This window comes from Pseudochaenichthys georgianus, chromosome 8 (assembly GCF_902827115.2).
Source record: "Pseudochaenichthys georgianus chromosome 8, fPseGeo1.2, whole genome shotgun sequence".
In the NCBI taxonomy this organism is placed as follows: domain Eukaryota; kingdom Metazoa; phylum Chordata; class Actinopteri; order Perciformes; family Channichthyidae; genus Pseudochaenichthys; species Pseudochaenichthys georgianus.
The window spans coordinates 20,686,981-20,714,931 of NC_047510.2; the positions used below are offsets into that span (position 1 = coordinate 20,686,981).

General features: G+C 39.7%; 1 protein-coding gene across 2 annotated transcripts; it reads left to right on the forward strand.

Annotated features, from left to right (window-relative positions):
* Positions 1–1,621: 1,621 nt before the first annotated feature.
* Positions 1,622–26,530, forward strand: ttyh2l (tweety homolog 2, like). 2 transcript variants are annotated; one of them, XM_034089407.2, is made up of 14 exons: positions 1,622–2,029; positions 5,663–5,835; positions 10,570–10,681; positions 14,912–15,132; positions 17,137–17,232; positions 18,585–18,657; positions 20,627–20,696; positions 20,792–20,847; positions 22,057–22,149; positions 22,239–22,331; positions 23,181–23,323; positions 23,443–23,625; positions 23,841–23,919; positions 25,188–26,530. In XM_034089407.2, exons 1-14 carry the CDS (start codon positions 1,901–1,903, stop codon positions 25,266–25,268), a joined length of 1,602 nt encoding a protein of 533 aa, XP_033945298.1. In that variant the 5' UTR covers positions 1,622–1,900; the 3' UTR covers positions 25,269–26,530. The 2 variants fall into 2 exon arrangements, with proteins under 2 accessions (XP_033945298.1, XP_033945299.1); XM_034089408.2 differs by lacking the exon at positions 1,622–2,029 and adding an exon at positions 3,260–3,341.
* Positions 26,531–27,951: the final 1,421 nt, after the last annotated feature.

The following is a 27,951-nucleotide window of genomic DNA, read 5'->3' on the forward strand; positions in this document are numbered from 1 at the left end:
ACGTGAACTCATATTCATCTGGTGTATTTCAAGTATACCTACTCAGAGTATTCAGACTCACAGCACACTCTGTTGGCACCCTGTCCGTGGAGGTGCATCAAAGCATCCAACTAATTACATCAGCCATACTGTATGATATCAAGATGGTTTAGCTTGCAAGGAAACCGCTCGGCACACTATGTAGATAAAACAACTCATCCTCGGGACAAAATGTAAAATGAAAAACTTTCAATTTCTGTTTTATCTGCCTGTGGAACATTTTCTGCCAATAGACGATTTCATTTTATTTGGTTGATTATTACCCAAGACTTTCTATCTACACAATTGAGTGACGGTAATGTGCAGTAGGGTCTGTTCTGTTCTATCTTTATTTCCGTTAAATCTGCTCTGGTTTCCATTGTTCTCCATTGTACATTTTCTCAATCTCAAAAAAGTTGGACAAATATATGAAATAGCTTACTCAAATGTAAATTACTGCCCTTCATTTTGGGGGGTTGTGAACTTTTCCCCACCAGCAGGGTCTTCCTATCAGTTGTTTCTTACTCAGCTTATGCTCACTTGTGCTACTAGTTGTTTTCCCATGGTTTTCAACATTTAAAAACTCATGTAGGCCTATCCAGTGTAGGCTAAAGTCTAAGCCGACTCCTATATTTTCCCATGTACTAGAATAGAATATAGAATATATCTTTATTGTCATCACACATCAGTGCAACGAAATGCAGTTGGCATATCTCAATGCAATACATAACATAAATAAGAACACATCCATAAAACCAGTGATAAAGCAGAGATAGTAGCAATACAGTACTATACTACAGTACCATTCTCTCATACAGTTGTACTGCAATGACTCTCTACATCTATAACCATTTGCATGAGTTCCCATATTGATATCTTCATTTATTCCTGTAGTGCAGCCGTTAACTGTGTGCATAGGTTGTGTAAAACAAGTCACACTACCCTGCATGTGTTGTAGCTAAGTGAGTCTCAGTACACCAACATAAATCCCTGCACAGTCATTACAGTCAGAGCATTGATTCTGATGTGTTAATTCTACCATTATCGCTGAAGTAAAGCATTTGACTGTAAATAAATGAAAGCATAAAAGCCAACATACTGTACTGCTAACTGCAGCATCTCATTACCATGCTCATTAATGTTCACCTCAGTGCGCCTCATTGTCCACAAGAGGTCAGACATTAACAGCAATAGCCATAAATAGTGCATTAAATACCCCTGCCTCTGTAGCCTAGCTGCTGCAAGTCGAGGCCAGAGGGCAGAGCTTTTTCACATTTTATGCGACTCAGTGTTATTGTTTTATGAAACTATTGAGATATCCTCGTTAAAAAAAAAAAAAATGTTGAGAAGTGGGCACAGGCCATTGGGATTCATGCAGTGTCATCGGCAAGTCTTTGGTGTTTGATTATTGTTATTGTTATGTTTGCAGCTGCTGCGAAATTCTCCCCACACATTGTTTTCAGTGCAGATTGTTCACATACCAGTGTTTGCTTTTTCATAATTTAGATTTAGAGAATACACTGTGGCCTTGCCCACTTGACTGAAAGTGATTGTGTCACGCCTACTCTGAATAAACCAGGCAGGTTCAAATCGTCACTCGATCTCGTGTCTCGGATAGAGACGCTTGGCCTACACTGAAGCTGTGTATGTTTTAGCAGTTGCGCTACTGCAGTTTACAGCGAACTATGGCAACCGGAGTAGGAAGAAGTGGAAATCTGCCCTGTTCTGGAGATGCAATGGCAAAGGAAGAGCTTCCTATGTAATGCTCTGTGGTGTGTGTATTTGCTCCTGAAGTCACGTGTTTTTTTAATTTCTCAAAAACCTGGAAGTATTTGAGTGACAAGAAAGCACACAGTCAGTGGGACCAACTTTGTAAGCAGGAATGGCCACTGCACGGCTTGATTACGTTGCCCCGTGGTGGACATACTGGCTGCACAATTTCCCTCACTTCAATTTCTTTTTCCAGTCGATAGACAACACTTTTAAACCGGAGGAGGCAAGCTATCAGCAGGTTGGTAACTATACTTGCGCGCGCGTAAAAGTGCACGTAGTTTTCGCAAAAAAAACTGCTGTGTTGAACTATAGCTATTTTGTACTTTGTCTCTGTGATGCTCCTTGAAATGTTGAGAGTTTTGGTCCCAATGTCAGGAAGTCGAATCCCATACACTACTGCAGTTCTCACATGATGACACATGACCTGTATTAACTGGCCTGTGACATATTTGAAGTTGCATACTGTACGTTTGTGCACTCTGATTTGAGATAAACGAGATCTTTGTTTTTAACAAGCTAACTCTTTATTTCTCTTGAACACTCAGCTATCATGTTTATTACCTCAACTATATTCCAGGCACTTTGTCATGCACCCATACATAAAATAAATCACAATAGATGATTGCCCATTCTATCACAACAAACAACACATTCCCTGTTAAAAATGGTTGTTGCTTTTCCTTTTCTCACAAATCATTTTCATGATTGTATTTTAAGAGAAAATCCTGTGAGACATATGTTTCCAGTGTAACAACGTTATTTCTTAAATTAAGTATTTCAATTTCCCCAGAGTACATTTATGGCCTTTTGTGGCCATGTAAATGACCCAAACTGTCATGTTTAGTGATGGGAACTGACTGTGGGCAGCAGGACCAGAGTCATTATAGCAAAAAATGGGATGTGTGATGGAGTAAAAAAAAGAATGCCCATGGTCTATCTTCAGTCCATCACTTTATTATTCCTGTAATATCATGCCTTTATGTTATGGACTTCATTTTCTTCTCTTTTTGTCAGTGCAACTCTTTTTTATAATCTAGATGTGTTGTCAACAAAGTACTTGGACTAATTCTCATAATTATTTTATTATATTTCAATACAAAAAAGTCACATAATTTCACAACAGCATGCACTGATAGGCATATATTTAACTAAACATCAGTAATCAAGTTCTTAAGAGCAACACTATCAATACTGCATTATTTTATTTATTTCAACAAAACACTTTGTTTAATTTATTGCATGACAGATAATGCTGTTTCCAAATATAATTTAGAAAAAATGTAGACATTGGTTTACTGTATGAAGGAAATGTTCTATACTGATTTGATGGTAAGACTGACTACACACACCCTTTATTGTCTATGATGATATATTACAAAAACCCTTTCCAAAAAACATGAATGTCAACATTCTCAAATATCTGTCTTATGTCCTTCACTGTTCTCTCTCGTCATGATTCAGGGTCTGGGTGGGTCATTGAATCCCAGCAGTGTCACCCTGGCTCAGAGTGCCAGTCAGTGAGGAGTGAAGAATGCTATGGTAGCAACACTGTAGGTAGCCTAGGGCTCACACAGGCCCACAAGCCTGAAATAACTCGTGTTCTGCATTTGATGCTCATCTGTTGACTTTAGAGGGTAGTGTGCAGAGCAGCTAGAGACACATTTCCTAAGATTTGGTCTTTACTTTTTAGTTAATTAGAAAGTCATACATACTTAAACCTTTTATACAAAAATCAATTTGGGATAAGAAAGATCAATGGCTCCCTGTCAATGACCGCATATACTGTAGTATTTTTCAATCTCTCTTTCCTCCTCCCTCTCATTCATCCTTTGCCTCGCCATAACACTGCAGCTTGAGGAAATGTAAGTGCCTGCATGTCTAATTACAAAACAATGGAGTGGAAAATTAAAGGAGAAAGTGGAACTAGCCGTAAATCGAACCAAGATTGAAACCACTGTTTAATGTACACATTGTGAATCTTGGCTTATCAATGTTGTCCTCAAAAACACATGATTAGCAAATCACTGGATTAAGGCTTTGGCCTGGGTAGTTAATGGAGGGCATCTCAACTTGCACCTTTCTGTATCGACTCATTTCATTTGAGGTGCAACAAATGTTACATCGCTGTGTATAACATCAAGTAGTTTTTTTGTCTTTGCAGTAACATTGAATCTGCAATGTGTGCAATGCATGATTGGCATTTATTCAAAATGCTCCATTAGCTGTATTTCCCCCAAGACCTCAAACTTTTATGTTTCTATCCTGTGCTGAAGGCAGCAGTCAGTAGTGATGATGTTGATCAATAGTAGCTAAACGCTTATCTCAGCAATATTTTTGCTCAGTGTTGGTTGATACTGGTGGCTTGTTTTTAATCAGGCTGTCAACCTTGCTTTGAAAATAAATTACCATGCCAGCGATATATATATTACTGTTTGTTTTTCCTGAGCCCTGTTTATATGTCAGTCTACCTCAGCTATAAAGTCTGATGACCCTATTTCGAATTGGAATACACTTATTGCTAATCTACCTGATGAATAAAGGCAGAAGAGGGCTCAGCACATTTTAAACAGAAATTGAACAATGAAGTACTATGCAAAGAATATGCTAAATAATATCATTAAAATTCAGTCAGTGTCAATGTCATCCAAATGAAATAATTAGTCACAGACGTAGTCGAGAAAAGTAGCTTTGCTTTTTCAGCCTGACCCAGTCTTTCTGAACTTGTGAGTGCTAAATCATGAGTCCAAATGATTTGCAATTCAAATTGAGGTCATGCCTTTTTTTCTTGTTTTTGAACTAACCATGAGCTCAATGTTTTGCGTTTGAGCCCACTAGATGAAATGTTCTTAGTGTTGATCATCACCTTGGGAGAGCCCCAGTTGGGATTTGTTTGGTTCCATTACCAATGTTTGTGCAGCAGTTTAAACATATTTTAAATGGTTTGGGATTTGCTTTGTGAGGCTTTTGTAAAGACAAACACATACCTTGCTGTGTGCTCTGCCTTAAGATAGCTTGCAATGCCATGGGAAATAAACGTTGGTAAACCATGACTAAATAGTCATATGACATGTCTGTGAGAAATCAAATGTTTAAAGTCATTGGTGTGAAACTACAAATATTTCCCCTGGTAAAATGTGATGCTAATAAACAAAGAAGTTTGTGTCTGCTTTTAAGCATACTGCCAGTTCTGCATTTCTTTACTCTCTATGTAGTGATAAAAGTAGCAGCTCTTCAGAGAATAAAACAAATCAAAAGACCATGGGGATTTATCATAAAATAGTGAGTCTCTTTTTAGAGAGTACTTTTTTGTGCAGAGTTTCCATATGCTGTACATACTGTGCCAATACAACGTGTTCTGCTTTTTGAACATCAGTGTTTCAGATCCTTCAGGCTTTGAATATTGTTTACACTCAGAAATCACAAGACTGAATGAAAGCCATTGTGTCACATGATTCTCCCCTCCCACAGCCTTGGATCATTTTCTGTTTTCCTCTTACTTAGCCACAGTCCAAGTTCTGCTGTTGCAGTAAAATGAACATTCTCCATTGGCTGTCCTCCCCACAAGTCCTCAGACCTCTATTTGTTCTGTCCCCTTTGCTGTAGGCAGCAGTCAGTTGTGATGTTGATCAATGGCAGCTACACACTTACCTCAACAATATCTTTACTCATGAGTGTTGTTTGATACTGGTGGCTTGTTTTCAATCAGGCTGTCAACCTTTTGGCTAGCAGGGTCACCCAGCCCGACATCTCAAGATCACACATAACAGATGGCTGCCTCTTTAAAGATATAATAAGTTCTGAGTCTTGACTTTAATTGATGTAATTTTTGTTGGTATTTTTCCTCTTTTCACTCTCCCCTCTCCTGCCCCAGTCTCTGATATTTCTAGCCTCTGTTGGTGCCGTGGGTTTGGGTCTGAGCATGCTGGTTTTGGCAGTATTCCTGGTCTGTCTGTGTTGCTGCCGCAAGGATATAGATGAAGAAGCCAAAAAGCCTAATACCTGCTGTCTCACCTGGTCTGCTGCCATCACAGGACTCATCATATGGTGAGTCTGAATGGTTAAATAATTCAATAAACCAATGTTTCTTGTGCGACTAAACTCTGATTAGTGACTGAACATATCATCATGAACAACCTGAAAGCTGTGTTTTACTTTAGGGGGATTTTATTTGGTCAATTCACTCATTTTCTTTGGGAAAAACCAACCTGCGAAAATGTCATCCGGACATTCAGGAAGAGGGACGAGAGTAACTAATGGTATGATTGACTATCTATGTTTACTTGGACAAAGCATTTGACTGTCACAGAAAATGATTCTCAAATTCAAATATGAGTCAAATGACTTGGACCTATCTGCTGTATGTTCCCTAACTTTTCAGTCTAAAAGGCTATAACCAGAGATGGGGTCGTTACTAAAAAAAATTAATATATTACACTACTTCGTTACTCTCTACATAAAGTAACTCGTTACTTTACTCGTTACTTTACTCGTTAATTTACTCGCAGGGCCGGCCCGCCCCTCCCTACGGGCAGATCACGCAGACTGCTAAAGTTTCAAATGTTCTCTTTAGTTCAGTTTCCATTGTCGAATAAGACTGATCCAGATAGCTCCTGAATGTTTTCCTATCTGACCATGGCTGTCCTCTGTCTCCTGCTATCTGTATTTTGCGCAATCTATCTCTGCTCACTCTGTTGCGTCGGCGTGTTCTCCTGCGTCTTGGCCATGTGTCGCACGACTGGAACACACCGCAAAGACTTCAGCCGAGCACGCATGCGTGAGTGGCAATAACTCTCCTTACCAGCAGGCGGCGGTAGTGTGTATTCGTCATTCAAAACAGGCAACAACCGGAAGACAGAAGAAGAACAGACAACGTGATATAAACAAACAACAAATAGCCTGTGCGGTAGCTTCACGTTAACATGTGTTCTTTGCAGGTGTTTGTTGAGGTTTGACGTGGTGTTTTCAGCAGTGGATAACAGCTTCTGGCCTGGGCACAGTTTGCACCTCACCGTCACATTCCTGTCTATTCTTCGGAGGAACTCAAAATAATGGGCATCCCTCCACTCCTCGAAAGTTATCGCTGCCTCAGCCATGTTTATGCAGCACTGCACGTGGAGATGTGGACGTGCAGATTACGTACATATAAACCTGTGGTGAAAACCTTTCTTGTCTGTCAGTGTGATATGACTAAGTAACGCGTGTCGGGGCAATGTTAGTAACTGTAGTGTGATTACTGAATTATATAAGTAGCGCGTTACACTACTCCATTACCGACAAAAGTAATATTATTACAGTAACAATATTACTTTTGTCACACCCAACAAAACACCCAACTCTGGCTATAACGAAGAGTGCTAATTTGCACTTGTTGCTTGTAACCCGATGGTTTAATTCTTTCTTTCTAAAGAATACTGATGAGGCTAGATAAACTGGAGTATTTCTGACAGGCCACATTATCAGCAGGGCCCCTGGTCAGCTGAGAGTTAGGTGATCAGACTGCTAAATCCCTCAGCTGACTGTTCAGATGACCATGCCCACCAAAACATTGACCGCTAATTGAATGGATTGGTCCATTGAAAAGCTCTAGCAAACCACAATGCTCCTGCCTTAAATTTGACCTACTATTATTGTGCTTTCTCTATGTACCAAAGTGTCATATTGCTGCATTATGTATTCTGTAGTATATATTGTACTTTTCCCATATGTGGGACTATTTATATAAATATTCTGATTCTGATATCTTAGTTTAGCTGTGATGGATAATTTAACTTTAGCTAATGATACAATATACCTAGTCAAACATGATCATGTCAGAAAAGTAAGAGAACAAATGAGCATCCAAAAAGGTTTGATTGCATTTGTGCACAGTTCCGGTTAAACTTGTGACCGCTATCTAAGTATTGGGTTTTAACTTTGTTAGTGTACTGCGTCCATACCAAGCTGCTGCTACAGCACACAAGGCCTGTTGTGGTGTTAAGTGACTAGGCATGATGTTGTTTAGCAAAGAAGCTCTGTCATCTAGTCTCTGCTCAGAGCTCCCATGTCTCTCTCTGTAGAAGCGTTTCAGTATCGCCTGCTCCCCCTGATAACACCATTTTGTCCTGTTGTGGCGAGAAAGGATGAGACGAGAGGCAGATCTGAAGCCGACGGGTCTTAGTTTTATTAAAGTGTCAAATATGTAACTTACAACACGGCAACAATACCAAGACCGCCTTGATTATACAAATATCACACACATAATGCTTTTCCCTCTCCTGACTGCCTATTCTTCCTGATGATTATGTTGGTCTTTGTTTGAAACCGTTCCAAGCACTGGAATGGGCCATAGTGTCACACACTTTCTCTGGCACAGATCCAATCTTTGTTCCTCTAAACTCTCATGTCCCGCTGACCTTTTCTTGATGGCAACGATAATATTTGTAGATTACAGATTCTATTGAACAATCATAACACAAAACACTGACCAATCCAAAACCATGGAACATGGTTCTGAGAATAGAGTCTCATACAGTCCTTAGCTTGGGATTGTGAAGTGGTTCCTTTTGACATGTTTTTATATTTTTATACTTATTGAAGTTTTGTGCTTCAGCAGCGTAATTGAAAATATGCTTTTAGACATTTATGAAGGCTTATACTACACTGGATCAAAGGGGCTTTGTACAATAAGAGATCGATTTAAAACAAGAATTGGCATTTGACTTACATTTTTTATTTATAGTTATTTTATTATGCACAGACATGGAATGTTTAGTATAGACAAACTTTCATGTATTTTTATCATTATCACCTATTTTACTTTTTCCAGCCTTTTCAGCGTGATACAGTAATGTCAAAATTACATCTCATTCGCACTTAAACAGAACTCAATAGGAGAAGGATTTAAGAGGCACGCCACCTCTTTGGATGATTACTTCTGACCCCGGGAGAATGAATACGGGTAAATTAAGGTTAAAGATGGCAAACAAATCTAATATTATTCTAAAATCCTTCTTGCCTCAGTCGGTTTCCATTAACCCTGATACAATTTATTATTGCGGCAATACACCGGTCTCCACAGAATCAAGGAATTTATCTGTTATTGCTTGTTCATCCACTGTGGCCATTTATTCTGCTTGCAACACGTTTTGAATACTAAGATGCAATGGTCCAGTCATCACACAGACTGTGAAGTGATCCATCCTCAGAGAAACAAAGGCACTATATATCCTGGAGTGCACATATGCCTTAGTCCTTTTGTTTATTGTGTTGCTTTCTTATTACACCTCCAGCTGCTACAGACGGAAGCCACAAGATCACTAATGCTACCCTGGAGGCTAAACCCATGATGACCTGTGTCATTAGTAGGTATTTCTTGTCGCAAACATGTCACTAGGTTGGCCACATAGTTGATGAAGATCTCATTATCCAGGTCTACTTAGATCAAATAAAAAAAAAGTGTATTGAAAATGAAAAATAATAGAGCAATGTTTCTCTTTCCTGTTGAATGATACATATATAATAAATGCTGTTGTGGATTATCTTGTATTTCTCTTTGACTTAATTGTAGAAAGAACGCCCCCAGTGACACTAATCATACCCAGAGGGAACTAGTTAAATAGATTAGACACAGGCCATGGTTTTCATTATGCAGTGACAGGATGCTAATGACTCTAAAAAGAAACACACCTATGTTAAAAAGCACTCGCAGTGTATTATCACAAACACCCTGACAGGATGTATTAAAAGATGAAAACTCCCCGTCCTCTCTTTCAGTGACTAACATCTTTGTTGTCTTTGTCTCACTGCGGAGGATGTTTGTCTCCCTGGATATTGTGTATGATTTTTGTGGTTTTGCAGCACATGGTGTTCAAAGCCATCAGCTTATGTGTCATTGCAAAAGTAAACTTGGACGCAGTTTTCCTTTTATTGTGTCTGTGTGTGTGCATGTTGTGAACCAGAAACAATAATCCTGCTCTGACTGCTAAGCTTGATCGATGAGCTCCCCTCTCTAGCGATTGAACATTCCCCTAAATGCTGTTAAAAGTGTTACTAACCCCCGACCCCTATGTCGAGTGACCTTACTGCAATAAAGTATGATGAAATTGTATCATTGCTCATGTCACTGTGTACTGCTACACTGACTCTGCGGGTGAGGACACTAATCCTCCCTATTACAGAGGCTCTGAAAAGTCACACACTGCGGGAAGATGGGAAATGGGGATCCTTTGCATTCCCTCCGATACATTTTCAGGTGTCAAACAGAAATCTGAAATAAAATATTCAAAGATACTACCGAAAAGAGAAGATTTGATATTTTTAGCTCAGACTTTGGGTAAGAGAGAAAGGGGTAAAACAGGTGGAAGTAATATGACAAATACAAACATGTTGTTTTTCACATATCAGCTTCAATACATGTGACAGCCAGCAGGAAGAGGTGAGTGTCGGAAATGGCACAGGAGAATGTTCTAAGACTGCAACCTTCATTTTGTTTTCATCGAACTGAAGATGATTCATTTATCAATACGTTTGTTTAACACTTTCCAGGTGCCGGGATCATGCTTTGAACTGTGATTGTACAGTAATAAAGGTTCAAGGGTAGCAAGAAGATGTTAATACAAAGTCTTTAGTAGTATGATTCATATTAAGCTTGAATGTCTCCCGTTTGCTAAATGATATTTCTTTCTTTCTTCTCCTCTTGTAACCTAATGAAGCCTTTTACCAATAACTGCTGTGATAAAACAAACAGGGATTTAATTATGTTTATTGTATTCATTAAATCTGAAACTCTTTTTTTCACAGTTCGGCTGTGGGTGTGGGTTTCTATGGAAACAGTGAGACCAATGACGGGGTGTACCAGCTGACCTACTCGCTCTCCAATGCCAATCACACATTGGGTGGCATCAACAATCTGGTGAGAGGAGCATGCCCAGCTTTCTTCAACCTGCAACCCTCAGCATCCACATTTCCGATGTGTTCGCTGAAAATATTTGTATTTATATCCCTTACAGTTAAATAATTTTCCAGTCGATTTAGTGTGGTTACTGGACAATAAATCCAGTATGTTAATGTAACATTATTTAGCTGTACTTGTCATATGCTTCCTTATTGTGAAGGTTTTCATTTACCAGAATTGTTTATTATTAGCCATGATGGTGCAAAGTATGACCTTTTCATGGCTCTACTTGAGAACAATTAATTGCTGCTGGTAGACACCCAAGCCACCCTCCTTTACTAATGGAGTCTGCATCTGTCTCGAAAACTAGCACTTCACCGGGGGGGGGGGGTCCATATCCGCTTTTGTCACAGTGAAGGAATTGAGGTGACTGCTGCCTCAGGATTTGTAAATGGGGATTCTTGCTATAAAACTCCTGACCTGCATTCAGGGAAGTTATTTGGGAGACTTAGGGAGGAGGACATAGGGAGTCAGGACAAGGCACAAGAAGCGATAATCTCAATGAGGAAGAAGAGGATTAACTCCATCTGCAGTGCATTAATGGATGCTAAGCCTCGCCTCTTCCCAATCTCCCAGTGTTACTCTGTACTGTGTGTGTGCAAGGCCATGTCACATTCACACATCCACTTCAAGGACTTCTATGCAAACATATTATATTGCACTCAAACAGCTTTGTGTACACTCAGTGTGTATGAGAATTAGATTTATCCCATGTTACACATTGATTTGTGTATTACAACCGTTACATTTATGATAGGTATAATAAAAAAGATTTGTATGAAATATACAATTAGTTCCAGTTCATTATCATCCTGCAACAAATCTCCCTATCATGAAGGTTATCATGTTCCGTTTTTGTTGGAAGTGTTGTTTAGAGAGGTGTTGATTGAACTTTATGGTCGTTTTGGAACATCCGTTTACCCTCCTCTTGTTGATATAAATTCAGTGGATAAAACATTAAAAGCAGTATACAGCATAATTCAATATAACTCGGCAGCATTGCAAACTACATCCTCCAAAAGGACCGTAAAGTTGAATCAAGACCTCTCTGAAGCAGTTTCGCTTGTATTGGACTGCATTAGTTTCAGTTGAGTGTAACACATAAGCTGAGAAAGGAGTGTAGTTTGCAGCACAGCGTTTTCTTTGCGCTGTAGGAACTAAATGGGATTCAGCTCTGATGATTTCACATCCTTGCTTCAGACTTTCTCTGCTGTATCTCGATATTGATTTGCCCCTGTAGCATGATGTATAATATAGCTGCCTGAGAAACATATATGTTCCCAAGGGAAACACAGGCTTTCTCACTTACAAGATCATAGCTTGATGTAATGCACTCCACTTAAAGAGCTGATGAGCTGGCCGGCTGTGCATCCCATGAAGCCAAAGCTGCTTTAGTTTGTGATTGAGACAGTAATCACTGATCCTCATTGGTATACCAAATCCGTTCTTGATCATTGTTGTGTGCTCCTCTTAAGTTGTTTCAAAAGTAATAACTTCAGAAGTTTACTTTATCTTCATCTGTTAATATCCTTTCTTGAATTTTATACACAGGTTGATTTAACATTTGTCCAGTAAAAATACATACTAAAGGCACAAAAGCAATCAAATCTCTCTGATTCACGAGGCTCCGGCAAGGTTTACACTCGGAGCTGTTTTGCACTACTGATGGCTTGTTAAGGTTGTTCTCATCATAAAATATGCACTCTCACACTCTGCGTGGGATCATCATGTGTCATACAGGGAAAGATTTGATCAGGAAGAGCCATTGTGTCTCATGCTATTGAAGGAGGCTTTTGATTGTTCACAGGCATCCTTTATCAGAGCTTTATATCCAGTGTGCTGCTTGCAATATTAAGAGCTCGTCAGCTCTGCCCGGAAGTATGACAAAACATGGCCATCAGGCTATAAAAGAATGTGCACTTCCAATTGTACAGACACTTTCATACAGCCTTCCTCTGTGAAAGTGAAAGCTGTCTTGTGATTCTTCGAACAAAAATGATTACTACTTTCTGCACTTTCCACATTAGATCATCTGAATGAATGTTCTCAGAGTCCTTATTCTCATTTTGCTTGTTACCTCTGGATCATACATGTTATAAATATTGTTTTATAAGATGGGACATGTTTGTGTTGCAGCAGCATAAAAAGACCTGGCATTGTACAATAAAATTAAAAGACAAGAAATAAACATTTAAAATGGTCAACATCTAAATAGCAATAAAAAAAGGTAAAAAATATACATGTTGATTTTTGTTTTTATATACAGTAAAATCCAGATACATAAAACCACTGAAGGCAGGCAAATTCAGTTGTATGTGAATTGTCTCTTGGAGTGCTGTGAGTCTCAAATCAGTCAGTTTCATTTAACAGGCGTGCCCGACGTGGTAAAGCCTCCTTGTGACCCTCTTTCAGCAAAAGTGAGCTTTATTCCATTTTAAGAGAAGACGGGACGGTTCAGATTAGGGAAATGTGGAAATCACCCAGAGCAGATAGCTGACGGTTCCCATTTCTCACACCCAGGCGGAGTGGCTTCCAGATAAGATTCGGGGAGTTGTGGCAGGAGCTGTGAGAGATGATGAACATAGAAGTGGGGAGTGAGAGCAGTTTACTGGCAATCTCATAACCCCCCTGGGAGTTTTGGAGTGGAGAATGGGCCTCTGTCTTTGTCTCATCTTCACATGGATACTCTTTCTTCCTCACATACCATTAGATTATGTAGAATTAATATATGAGTGTGTTTGAAATGTTAAAGTGTCAAGGAGACTGAAATACATTTTTATATTCTTTCTGGTGAGTTTTCATCGTGTAGAAATGAAGATTCTTACTCGGAATACTTAAGTGTGTTAAAGAGGTCACTGTTGTTATGGAGAAAAAATAATATTTAAATAAGAAGTGAAACTTTTGCAAACTGCTTTAAATTAGAATAAAGGAAAGCAACATCTGTTCAGAATAAGTGGAGCCTCCTACTCGGTGTAATGTTAAAAATACTGTTCTAGCTAAGTCAATGTGTCAAGGTGGTGGGTGTGCGTCAGAGGACAATTTGGTGAATGCTGATTTTAAGAGGTCTTTCAAAATATATTTGCTTTTCCTAAACACAACTACACTTTTCTGGACATACGTTGTTGATGTTACGGCTATTTAATCCAAATACTCCCTTACAGGAATAATTAAACGGTTTGGGAAATATGCTTATTCACTGTCTGGATGAGAATGTTCAGTTAACTGCAAGTCTACAGCTAGCAGTGGGTTTGCTTAGTTTAGCACAAACACTAAAAACAGGTAATTGGAATTTTTAAATGTATGAGAATCTACCCCCTGTTGCTTTTCTACAACTCAAAATGAACATAACCTCTTCTTTTGCTTAAAAGAATGTATAAACATACAGTAAATGTTGCATTTTCCAATTGGTTATGTTCTCTCGTCTAAACTACTTATATTTCCCAAGATGTAGAACTGTTCTTTATGCAAACTACATACATTTAGGTTTTGACAAATATTAAACCAACTCTAAAATCTTAGCTGGGTCCAATAGTTCAATGTTCGTCCTTGTATTGAAAGACCTACTAATCAATGTTGGAATGACAGCAGGTTTCAAGCAGGTATGTTTTCCTTTTTGTTCACATTTGCAGAGATCATTGCAGATATAACGCCCACTTCTTATCTGTAAGTGGGTCAAGCTATTGTGTCTTTGTTTTTAAAAAAACGTGTCTATGGTGGAGAAACAATTTCCCCCTGTCGGCATCAGGCTAAAAAGGATCTGTTTGTAGCTCCCTTGATGCTGTGAAAATGCAGGCGTTTACTGCATCACATAGTTCAAGCTGAAAAGTCAAATGTATTTCCTTTACTCCACCGGGCCTCCACCCACACTTCTCTCACTATCAAAGACCCCTGTGATAACAGGTCTCCCCAGTATTGTTATCAGCATTCCACTCTAACATTGTTCACCTGAATAAAACACATGGTTGAGGAGAAAAGTTAATCTTCTCTTGGGGGAGGGCTCATGGTTTCTTTCGCCTTTCTCCATATTTTCAATCTTCTTTTTACAAATATCCGTTTATGAATTTATTTATGTTCCTGTTTCCTTCTGACCTGTTTTTCTCTGACTTCTCTTCACCTCCCCTACTTCTTTAATCTTTTACCACTGTTGCTTTTTTGATTCAATTCTCTTATCTTTATTTTATTTTCTAGGTTGCAGGAACCCTGGGCAATGTTCAAACTGGACTCAAGCAGCACCTGGAACGACTTGATGAAATCTTTGCCGCAAAGTCTGAATTCCTCAATTCTCTGCGCTTCATGCAGATGATGGTCAACAACGTCATCCACGAGATGATGGCTCTGCCCGATATCAACAAAGCCAATGTTAACTTGGCAGCCATTGCAGACCAAACAGCCCTTGTTGAGTATTACAGGTAGGTGGAGCCTTAGTTACCACTGCGGGGTAATTAACAGTATTTTATTTCCTCAGTGAGTGTGGGAAATAAACATACCTCTAAGCACGCAACTATAAGTGATCCAGACCAGACGGAGCAGATTGAATTTTATTGATCCTCCCTGCGGAACACAAACCGGAAAGCTATTTTCGCCTGATTGCTGAATACATGAAAGCTGAAATTGAGCTTATTGGCCACTGTGAAGTTTGAGCTTTATGTTCTCACAGAATGTTATGCATGGCAGAGTCGCTGTTCGACCATAAATGATCATCTTACCCGCAGATCACTGCTTGCATTGATTGCAATTATTATGTTTTTTTTTCACTTGGTTCTGGAACTGTGAACATTTATTGAGGCAAAAACTGAAATTCAATAAACAGAGCAAAATAAGTTCATAAACCCAATCAACAACAAAGTAGTCAAGATGAAGAAAATATCCAGCATTAATTCAGGATACGATGATAATTTATTAGGCTCCAGGCTGCTGCTCTAAACTGTGAGTGTAATTTTAAAGCTTAGGTTTTATTCTTTAGCACATAAAACTTCATGGTGTTGTTATGCGGTGAAGTGTCAATTTGCAACCTGTTTGTTACAGTACTGACGTGTATTTTGGACTAAACTGGAAAGGAAGACTCACAAAGATATATTTAGGGCAGTGCTTTCTGCAAAAAGGATTTCTTTGATACACATTAAAGACACAAAAGTAATCAGGGAACAGTTCTTATCTGCATGTATGTTTTGGCAAGTTCTGTACAAATCTGAGATGATATGTGTTTGGTCAAGCCAGCAGCTGTCATGCTGAAACACACTGAATACCAAAGTGTTTTGTATTAATACTGCGACCTCATTCCAGTTAGATTATTCAATGTTGTTTTATATATTTCTCTATTCGACCATTTAAATGTTGACTGGATTCAGGATTTCTCATAAATGTACCTGCGTTTTCTTTTTGTACTTGTTATAAAAGCAGCTAGTAATAGCAAGTGGCAGTGACTCGTTGCATGACAGAGCACAAATAGCCACAGTTGTATCACAGCTAGTGTGTTCTTACTGACGTTTTCATACCGTTACTCCCATGCATACATATTCCCAGATGATATGCTGTTCTATCCTATCAAGACTCAAGATCCCATTTAGGACTGCAGTTGTCACTTTGTGCATTGTGACACCAATCTCCTGGGTGTTGATTGAATTTCATGCAGCCATTGAGCTATGAACAGCCTGTGGCAGCTCTTATTGATGAACTGCAAATGTTATGGCCAGCCCGATGTTATTCGAACAAGGAAAAAATTATACTATTCTGTTTTCCAATATCATATCTCTTCTATTTCTGAATTATTCCCTGTCCCTGTGCTCAGAGAAACTAGCTGCAGTTCTGTTTATGCAGATAAAGTGTAGTCTCTTTCAGTTATCTTCATCCTTATGCCCTTCTCTGTAACCAGAGGAATAACCAGGCTGCTTTTTTTTCAAATACCATAAGTGAATGACATTGGTGTACATATATACTACAATACTGCAGCTACTACTATCAGCTAGTATCTCTTGGTGTGATCCTGATTATCACAGTCTGTATTTTGCTCAGTCATTGCTGAAAGATTCACAATGCCATCGGAGCTTGTGGATTTAAGAATGGGTCATGAGCATTCCCACACACACACACGCACGCACGCACGCACGCACGCACGCACGCGCGCGCGCGCGCGCTCCAGGCTAACTGGAGGCAATTTCTGTGAAGGACATTTTCAGAGTTTGAAAAATTAATGCCTATGGATTTGTGGTGTTGAATTATTAAGCCAATAGGCTTGAAATGACCTGAAACAGATGGGCTCTAACTAGGAGACAAGAATGCTGATATCCACTACAGACCTCACGCATGCAGTCCCCAACATGGCCAGCAACTTCCTGAGGCTTTTACATAAAGTATGCAAGCCAAGGTAATCAGTCAGGGTTGTTAGACTGATGCTTATTTTTCACGTTTCATAGATGGCTCACCTATCTGCTGCTGCTCATTCTGGATCTGGTCATCTGCTTGGCCATGTGTCTGGGTATGGCCAAGCAGTCTCGGTGGCTGCTCATAACGTAAGTACCCTGTGTGTATGTGGAGGTATTCACCCTTCATCTTGTTCCTGGGACCTTTGTTCTATTGTGGTCCATCTCTTGTCTCTTTGGCCTCTGCCTGGATCACAGACAGTCAGACTCTCTGGCTCCATATAGGTCACTCCATTAACAGCACCAGCGATAGCATTACATCCTCAAATAGCTCTGATAATGGCTCTGGCCCTACTCTTCTCGTCAGTGACTTGCCTTTTATTTCCTCACACAATTAAAGGCCACTATTGTATTACACACTCAATTACATCGTTTGGTGAGTGTAGTGTAGTCAAAACCACAGTAGTCTGTTTCTCTAAACAATACAAAATACATTTGGACCCCTTAAGCTCTGAAAGAAATGGAAAGTTTAGGAGGAGAAACATTTGATTCAGGAAATTGTAACCATTCATTACATTTTAAACCAAAAGGGATGTCTGATGAGCAAGTCCACAGTCCAGACTTCCCATCCCATTTGCCCAATTTAGTGCAGCCTACGTGTCAGTGTTAGCAGATGATGCCCAGGATCCCTCTTCACTTCTCTCTCTGATGGGTCTCACTAATGCCTATTGATCGCACAAGCAGGATGAGTCCGCTCCCTTTACAAATTATTAAGTGCTCCCAGGCTACTTAATTGGGGCTTTCAAGAAGGTCTGAGTAGAAAGCTGAGAACAGAGACCTTTTTACATCCATCAAGGCCCTCTTTTCTACTGGTTTATCTCCCTCTAATTCACAGCACTTCCTCTAGCTTCTGCCAATCAGGAAGAAATTCATAGTGGGTGTTTTCTTTTTTTCATAAACCTCCTCATATGAGGGCAGATTACACAAGAGGTTGACAAACTAAAGCTTGTGGCAGCTTTTGATCAGCCGCTTTGCACAGTAATAGAAAGCAACTATAGACAATGCAGCCAATTTAGATGTTGCAAAATACATAGATGGGAAAGTCCCCAGACTTCAAAAAGTATTATCTTTAATCGTGGTCTTGTGAGACCTCTATTGAACAATGATGTTGCTCCAATCAAACTTATATCTGAATAGAATATATATTTTTTTAGAAGTCTAGGGCTGACGACTGAATTCAGCTTGAAGTCATAAGTTGATTTATATTTATATCATCTCATAACAAATGTAATTCCGGCCGCATTGTCTAGTCTAACGTGCACCAGTACAAAGTGTGAATTTGGCCTCTGTCGAACAATTTCCAAGCGAACGCTGGGAAGAATATAAAATTAACTTTGTGAAAAAGAGCTGAATATCATTGGTATAAAGGCACGCTGATTCTCCCTATGTCTTTTTATCTTTGTCTCTCTATTTCCCTGGCACCCCCATCTCTCTCCCTCCAGGATCATGGCTTTTGTAGTGCTGTCTATGATCCTAAGCTGGGCTTCCTTGGGAGCGGGCACTGCTACAGCTGTGGTGAGGAAACACTGTATTTTTTCCAGATCTCTCAGAAATAGTGCTTCACTTGCTTCTTATACTTGAATTCATTTTTAAAAACCATGCACTTTTCCTGGTGGACCGGGGTGGTTCTTATTTTTAACTTCCCCAACAAGGGTTTTACTGTCAACATGAATATGTTCTTGGACATATTTCCTGGTCTAGTACATGTTTTTAAAGTCCACAGCCTGAGCTTTCCTCTGGTCAGTCATGCAGTAAAGCTGATTACAAGACCCTGGTGTTTTAGGTTTATCAACCCTTAGCCGCACCGTTGTAAACAAACCTTTTTCTAACATTAATTACTAGCTCTTCTTTCTTTAAATCCCTTCTCGTGCTCAGCTCTATTTGTCTTTCACTCCTCCTTATTTCTGACAGGTTGTTTTCCTCTATTTGTCTGTACACCATGTGTTCAGCACATCTGCGCTTAAAATGGAGATCGTATTCGGGGCTCTGTGTCTGGGGTTTAAATAGGAACCCCTTTGCTTCCAGCATTCCTCCATCTCCTCAAGCTTATCTCCTCCATCTCCTTGCCTCCTGTAGATTATCCCATCTGTGAATTATCCCACAGTATTTCACAGCTGGACAGCTGTTTAGCGTGAGACAGGGGAAAGAGGGAATGAACCAGAAGGACGAGTTGAAAGCTGATTTGACTCTGAAATTAACTACGTAGGCGTGAAAAGTAGACCTCTCGTTTGGTTCACTGTAAATCAAAGTGGATTACCACTGTCTCAGAATATGGTTTAACATGACCTTGCATTCAAACCATTATATTCAAATACATATTTTCTCTAGCCTGCTTCTCTCTATCACCGTCAGTTTGTTGCTTTACAGGTAATCTCAAGTCAATTTGCTCAAAAAAAGTACCAGTTTAGCTATTAATAGGTAGTCCTCGTCATAGAAGTGGATTATCAAAGAACATACTCATCAGTAAACAACATTTTAAATATGGGACAGTATGCAAAACATTCAAATAAACTTGTTTCACCTCAACATCATTACTCCAAAAACTGCATGGCGGTGTCCTAGAAAATGCTAATAAATGTATACATATCTGATGAGACGATAAACAAAATGTCCCCGCTAGTATAATGAGATGGAGATGAAGGGTAATGTACTAACAGGGCCTGACACACTCGTTGCGGTACAGTTGAAGAAGCTTTACAGTGTACTCCCATGTTTTATTTTGTTGCATCCTATTTTCTACTATCAAATCATTTGTTTTTTATTTAAATAATTGCTTTGTAAAGTCCATTGATATGTGCTCTACCAAGACTCTGTAGAAAACCCCTTTTTGATATGGGGCTGACATGAAATGCATTGGACACAATTGACAAAAATTATGCGTGTCTTTGATGTTTGATGATGCATTGCAATATATTTCTTGATTCCTTTTGAACACGATCAACTTAAGCAGCAGCTGGTTTTCATCCACAACTATCAATTATGCATGTGACTGAGGAATTATTAAAGGTTTATTTGGTGTTTTCCCTTTTTTATTGCCTTCTTTTATGTTTGAGGGAAGACTAAGTGCACAGAGACTGCGTGACCTTGACCTCTTATTGTTTATGCATGCACATTAGCAGGTCTCCATGGATTCATTCAGTAGCATGCTAACATTTAGTAGATTTCCTCCATGGTCATCAAAGCAATATATGGTCAACATGGTCTCTTTACATGTCTTCATATTTATCAGCGTGTGTCCAGGCTGCTTTATTGCACGCATTTGTTTGAAAACTTGAATTTCACAGACTCTCTTCGGAGTTAAATGGTAATGAACAATGTTGTAAAACAAATAGTTTGAGTTGTGGTGAGATCCTCTTCATTTCAGGTCAGCGTGATTTCTTCATAGCATCAGAAGTTGGATCTGGTTCATGGCTTGAATAAATACTGCTCTCTTTGTCTCGCATGCTTGCTAGATTACAGTTGACAGTTTGTTGTTTTCTTACAGGGCACCAGTGACTTCTGTGTGTCTCCAGACAAGTATATTGTTAACCAAACCAAGGATTTCCTAACTGCAGGTAATTTATCTCTACAAACAGATCTGCAGAAATGCCAGCTTTGAATGTTAAGACACAAGCCATCTCCCTGTCTCTTTATTTCTCTCACCCTCCAGATGTTGCTCACTATTATTTGTTCTGCAGCCCGAATCTACCAAACCCGTTCCAACAGGTATTGACAAACTGTATACATTCTCTGCTTTCTGCTCACACATATCGTTTTCTTTACTTTTTACACTAGAACATGTATTGCTATTGCCAAGCCACTTGATCATTATCAAGCCTGAAACGGATCAGTTCTGAGAAATGAGCCCCCAACACTAATTTAATTACTTAACGTGATAAACTTTCATCAAAGGATATAAGTGGGTCTTCAAAAATTAGCCATATCTTTACTCTTTGCATAATCTCTGCCTTGGGGTTGTCTCACTAGCAACAGGTCGTAGTTATGTTTGCAATGTACTGTATGTCATGAATAAAGGCAGCAACTGTTCAGAGGAAACTGGAAAATAACGACACGGAGGAATTGTTTCTATGTTTAAAGACATCTGCATCGCTTTTTGCATATAATATTTAGACACCTCCTAAACTCCAGAACAGCTAAGTGGTGCAGCTTGAAATGCTGGTGCTTAAAAAATGTACTCGAAAATAGCAATGATATAGCTTAAGACTTATAACCTTGCATTATACGCTCACAACTCCAGTTGCTGTTGATTTCTTAATAAGAGGTGATTTACATATATTGGAAATGATGTCTTGGAGCTGAAGGACTCTGAATACAATTTCTCTAAAGTAACATTATTGCCAAGGTCACTTTACTTTACATAACCAGGTTCACAAGATGATATTATTTTCAAATGCAAGAACACGATACACATAATCTGATGCCAAATGCGGAGGCTGCTCACTTGCATGTTATGTATATTCATACAGGGTCTGGATTTCTTCATGTGCAGTACTGTATTTGTAGAACATGTACTGAGGAAATCCTTAGAGGATAAATCCATGACAAATAATTATTAAAACCCACATGCTTAGTTATCGTCACAGTATCCATTTAAGGATTAATGATGCCTGTTAAGTAGGTAAGGATAATCTCCTCGTCTGATGGCCTAGTTGATATAAATATTGCTCTTTTGTTTGTGCTTAAAACTGGGTTGAGGGGGGAATAGGAGGAGGGGCAGTGATTGGTGGGTGAGATGGTTGGTGGCTAAGGATAATCTGTGCCTATCTGTCTGGAAAGAAGTGTGTCCTCTGTTAAGCGCATTATAAAGCCTTTAACACCGAATTACTTGTTGACATGCTACTCCCAAACAATACCTTTTATGATATCATTCTGTCTTTGTTTGTTGTGGCTGTGCGTGTGATTATGTTTTCACAGTCTTTGACGATCTGTCAGCGTTCTTTGACCACCATGCAAATCCAGATCCAGGGCTTGCTGCAAATAACAGTGCCCATTTTCCCCACTGCTGAGGTAAGTGGCTGCTTGAAGGAGATATTATTAAACCATACTACGAGAAAGTGTGTGTCATTTTCACTTCTCTTTTATACCTTTTTAAACAGAGAGACCTTTTGGGGATCCAGCGACTGCTGAACTCCACTGAGTTCAGTCTACACCAGCTAACAGCCTTGCTCGATTGCCGCGGGCTACACAAGGTAAGGTCAGATTCCGACCAGAACCATTTTTAATAAGGCTGTTTGTGGCACAGCTCAAATCCACTTACAGGACCAACTTGACTGCTTTTAAAACCATATTTTTATATTCTTCCCCTGGACTGTCTTCTTCAAATGCACCATTCCATTTGTCAGTATACAGTACTCTGTATCTGCTATACTGGCACTATTCAGCACAGTTCCTCTCACTTCTCAATCTTACTTTACAAATGTTGCTTTCAGATTGTCAGAGTTTTATCTGTGAAGGCAATAGAACATCTCAAGGCTGAAATGAGTCTTTCCGCTGCGGTGATTGTAACATCAGATGTAGGCTTTTAGAGATGACAATGGTATATTGCATCTACCGTAGGTGTGTCTGTCTTCAACAAAACCCTAGAGATAAGTTAAGGTGGATGGTGGGGTCGGGTAGGGTCTGCCCTGTTGTCACTTTAGGCATGGATTGGGGATTGCATTACAAATGTAATCAGTTTTGTGTCGGCATGCATGCCAGTAATATATGCTGTTTATATTAAAAAGGAAGGATTCAGTGACAACACAAAGAACTATGCAAACGTCATGATCATTCTCAAAATATGTTGAATCAAATATAGCAATCAAACAAAGAATGTGTCCATACAATGCATCTCAACTGAGAAACATTGGTTGTTTAAAATAGAGATCATATGTTGTTTATAGTCCGGGTAAAACTTAATTGGTTCTTTTAAAAATTAATCACATGCATAAGAGTCTAGTGACATTAAAAATAATGTTTTAGTAGTCACAGTCTGTATTTATCATTATTTTTATTGGACACTGACAATAACTGAGTGTATTGTGCGTCTTCTCTCCTAGGACTACCTGGATGCCCTAATAGGTGTGTGCTATGATGGGGTGGAAGGGCTCCTCTACCTCTCTTTGTTTTCTCTGCTGGCTGGCTGCGCACTCTCTGCCATGCTGTGTGCAATTTTCAGAGTGTGGACGCTAATGGGCAGCAGGTCAGAAACAAGCGACCCCCATATTCCATTACGTACTGCCCACAATGCACAAAGTGTTAACGCGTGCACGCTCTCTCTTCCTGTCCTAATTTGTGTGCGGTTGTACCACTTTTATCCAGGGACAAGGAGTATGACGACATAGATGAGGAGGACCCATTCAACCCCCAAGCGAGGCAGATGTCTGACAACCCCAGAAGGTCCAACATACACAGTTTCTGTAGCTATACCAGCAGTCTCGGTAGCCAGGCCAGCATTCAGCCACCTCTGCCATCTGCTTCTAATGCTTCACCACCTGAATACATGTGAGATCAATAGATAATGACAGCATATTGGTATTTGTTTTTAAAAGATAAATAAAAAATGTGTCAATTTATTGAACATATCAGAAACAAAAACATACAACAATAATATATATATTTTCTTTTTTTCCTTTTTTTTCTCACTCAAATTAATAATTATAACAAAGTACAAAAAAAAAAAAAATCTCTTACTGCCTTTCTTTCCTTCTCCGTCCCAGGAATCAGTCCATGCTGTTTGGAGGAAGTCCACGATATGAGAACGCCCCGCTGATAGGGAGAGGATCCCCACCGCCCTCGGTGCGTTGGCCCTATGAGGCTCTAGTGTCCCTCGTGTGATAAGGACGATGGCACTTCTGACTTTAACACAGCTATAACACTAACAGAAAGCATGCATAGCAGCACCATGAAAATAACAACACATATACGAAGTGTCAAATCTCACAATGTTCACACTAAGTGAGGAGAGTTTGCATGTGATGAAAGACTGCTCTCTGCTGGCCATTGACTGAAGTGCATACAAGTGTAGCCCTGTGCCATATCTGTATGCAAACACACACACTAATCTTTTCACCACTGCCTTGGATTCTATTTCTACTTCTTATAAAAGTGCTAAAGACTAGTGCATACATTTACACATGTGTAAAATAACCATAGTTTTTGTTGAATAAAGATAGTGTAGGTACCTAGTTTTAATGGTTGGACTTCTCTTTATAAGCAAGTTCGAGAGCTGAAGCTTCATGAACGGTGCTTAAAATCCACGGTTAAAGTTTCTTTTGACATCATTTTCTGTTCAGTGCATGGCTGACTCACTGCTTGAAATGCAATCACTACGTACTCATTACTTGAAAACACTTTTTGTGGGAGATAAGGGTGTATACATGTGGATATGTGTTGAAAACGTGCCTCTATGGGGCTCCAAGCAAGGCTCTGCCATATGTTCTTTTTGTTTTTGTGCGTATGCTTTTTATTTGTTTGTGTAACAGATGGATTTTCTTCTGTTTTAGTTTTTATGAATCAGCTCTGCTACTAACTTTACTTGCTTCTCTGTAAGCGGTTTCTCAAAAAGTTTCTGATTGCTTAATGTTAACCAGTGTTTTGTAACTAACCCTGTTATTTTCACTTTTTTTACTCAGATTTTTAAAAACCGTAAATGTCCTGTTCTTCCTGATTTCATTTTCATTATTCTACTTGAAACACGCTGTGGGCCTACCTCTGTAATTATACTGGCTATGCAAAATAGTCTAACCTATAACCTTAAGGTTCCATACAGTACCTCAACTTTGTGACCTTTGACCTTCCGGCACTGTTTTATCCACAGGGTGTTTTATGTGAGTGTAAGTTATTCTTTGACCCCTGACCTATGCCCCTGTCTGCTCTTCACCCGATCGTAATTCCCAAGCTACAATAAAGCACCATCTCCCAATTCCAAAACCTCATCATATAAGCAGATCATAATTAAATGAAATATTTTCAAACTTAAATCAGATCATTGGATGTTTAATTTGACATGCAGTTGTTTAAATGCAGATGTGCTAACTTGTGTTTTTCAATCATTTCCATTGCAGTACTCGCCCAGTATGAGGACCACCTATCTGTCTATGACTGACGCCCAGATTAGACACTTTGGGACTGACTTCCAGGCGTAGCCTGCTACGCAACCCTTTCAGAGCAGCACTGTTCGAGACTCTGGGTTCTTACCAAGGAGGCTGTCCTGTTTGGACTACCTATGTGCGTCTTCTCTCCTAGGACTACCTGGATGCCCTAATAGGTGTGTGCTATGATGGGGTGGAAGGGCTCCTCTACCTAACATTTGGACTACCTATGTTGCAAATGTATTATCTTTTCAATTTACACACGGCATCTATTGCACGTCTGTCCGTCCTGGGAGAGGGATCCCTCCTCTGTTGCTCTCCCTGAGGTTTCTCCCATTTTTCCCTTTAAAACTGGGTTTTCTTTGGAAGTTTTTCCTTGTACGATGTGAGGGTCTAAGGACAGAGGGTGTCGTATTGTCATACTGATATTCTGTACACACGTGTGAAGACCACTGAGACAAATGTAACATTTGTGATATTGGGCTATATAAATAAACATTGATTGATTGATTGATCCTGTCTCTCATGGTTTAATCCTGTTTACCTGAGCTGCAGACAGCTGTCCAACTCTAGGACATTAAAGCAGAGACAATTACCACAGTAACACACCAATGCAGTGCACTTAAAGCCCTGCATGCAGTTTTGAACAGACAACCTGTTCATCTCAAGACTGTTGATGTTGTCATGATGTGTGGAAACACTGTTGCTCCAATATAAACATTTATATGAGCCAAATCAATCATTTAAACTGGATGAAAATTGTTTCTTGCTTTTTCTTGTATTCTAGTGGCCTGCATGGATATGATCCGCATAACGGTCAGTATACTGATGGCTGATTATGACCAGTAGACCATCCATCACAACAACATTTCGATTTTTGCTAAATCTATACTCTTTGTACGTCTCTGAAATGAAGGCCTTTGTGTAATTACGGTGCTAAGTGAATGAAACACCATCTTTTTAACCACTCAAAATAATGTCAAATGCAAACCATTCCAACATGGATTTGCTAGGAGAAGCCAAAGATTTTACTAAGTTGTGATGAGTTTTTTATTTATCTTTCTAGATCAAATAACAGGTTTATGCATCTGATAGTTATCATTGTTCTGAACTGCAATGCATCACCTGCTGATCAGTGATGAGTAAAGCAGTTGGAGTGGGGTTTATTATTATTATAAGAGCACACCATTTTCTAATAGACTTTCAGTCATCCATCACTGTTCTCTGACACAACTCGTAGAACATAAATCTGGATTTGCAGAAATGTAAAGTTCGTTCTCAGATCAATCTACCGTCAGTGGATGAGTCATTGTTTTCTTCAGTGTTGCTTTATGGTGTCTTTTGTGTTGAATAATGTATCAAACTAAACTAATATTTGACTGTAAACACTGTATGCAGACTTGTGTGTTGTGTCTTTCCTTTTTTATACTACTTACTATTGTGATGGTAAACCCAGGTGCGGAGGGAGGGGCGTCCGGGGCTGCAGCCACGGATCTTTTATTGCATTGCACTCTGCCAGTCTGAGCCCAGAGTAAAATGCTGTTGTGTGCACAAACTAGAGGGGGCCAGCAAACACAAGTGTGATTTTGGTGACAGTACGACTATCTTGGACAAAGCTATAGTGGGAGTGCCAAATCCGGCAGCACCAACACCTGGTCTGCCACATGTGGAATCCCCTCTTTAGTTTTTCACCTGCTGAGCCCAGAGCAAAATGCTTTTGTGTGCACCAACTAGAGGGGGACAGCAAACACGAATGTGATTTTGGTGATATTACGACTATCTAGGACAGGGGTGTCAAACTCGATTTCATCGCGGGCCACATTAGCATTATGGTTGCACTCAAAGGGCCGGTTGTAACTATATATATATATATATATATAAAATAATGTATTATATTACACTATTGCCTCTGAATTGTATTATTATCGGATGGGATAATAACTTAGTACAGGCCCGGTTCCAGAACAAAATGGGGTACATCTGAGATTAGAGAGGGTGCAGTGGTAAAGTGCTATTTTTTACAAGTGGGGAGTGTACCTAACACCCTCTATGGGGATCCTCATCTCCTCTGGGGGGGTCTGGGGGCATGCTCCCCCGGGAAGATTTTTTTTTTAAATATTAAAGTTAAAACCATCAATCTGGTGCACTTTGAGAGCAACATTAAGAGATCTATGTGCTCTTTGCTTGATCATGCCTTCCCAGTCCCTTATCACATAGCCTATAAGAGCATGCATGGCGCCAGTTGTGGTGAAGGCATCTGACTTACTTGAACCGAAATGTCTACATGCATAGCAGAAGATGGTATCTTTTTTACATGAATATTCCAGCCAATCTCTGTTTTGAAACCATGAGCTGCAAAATGAGCGCCTTACCCCACTGTACAGGCGAGTTGGGTACTTTTTTAAATATACCTGGGCAGGTTCTGTTTTGCAGAGGTCCTCTGGCACTTGCGGGCCGCCGAGGAGTGGCGGTGTTTGGGGCAACGAAGACGGCTGTGGCTGCTCCGCCTCTGTGGGCAAGGCGGGCAAAGCCGGCGAGTCGGGCAGGAGGACGTTAGTGTCCACGACAGTAACGTAATGTCCCCATGATCTGAACTGTTAATACCTGCAGTAGATGCAGTGTATGCTGGCGATAAGGGCTGGTTGTCTTAACCATTTTCTGATCCATCATTGACTGCTGTGTAAGCACCTTGCAGATGATGAATGTGCAGCGGCACAGGTCACGCGCACCTGACATA

What these genes read in the sequence shown, in the direction of transcription:
- ttyh2l (XM_034089407.2), top strand. Translation starts at nt 1,901, where the DNA reads ATGGCCACTGCACGGCTTGATTACGTTGCCCCGTGGTGGACATACTGG. An exon ending in ATTGCCGCGGGCTACACAAG is followed by an intron (nt 22,332 to 23,180) that starts GTAAGGTCAGAT and finishes CTTCTCTCCTAG; the next exon opens with GACTACCTGGATGCCCTAAT. An exon ending in TGGACGCTAATGGGCAGCAG is followed by an intron (nt 23,324 to 23,442) that starts GTCAGAAACAAG and finishes ACTTTTATCCAG; the next exon opens with GGACAAGGAGTATGACGACA.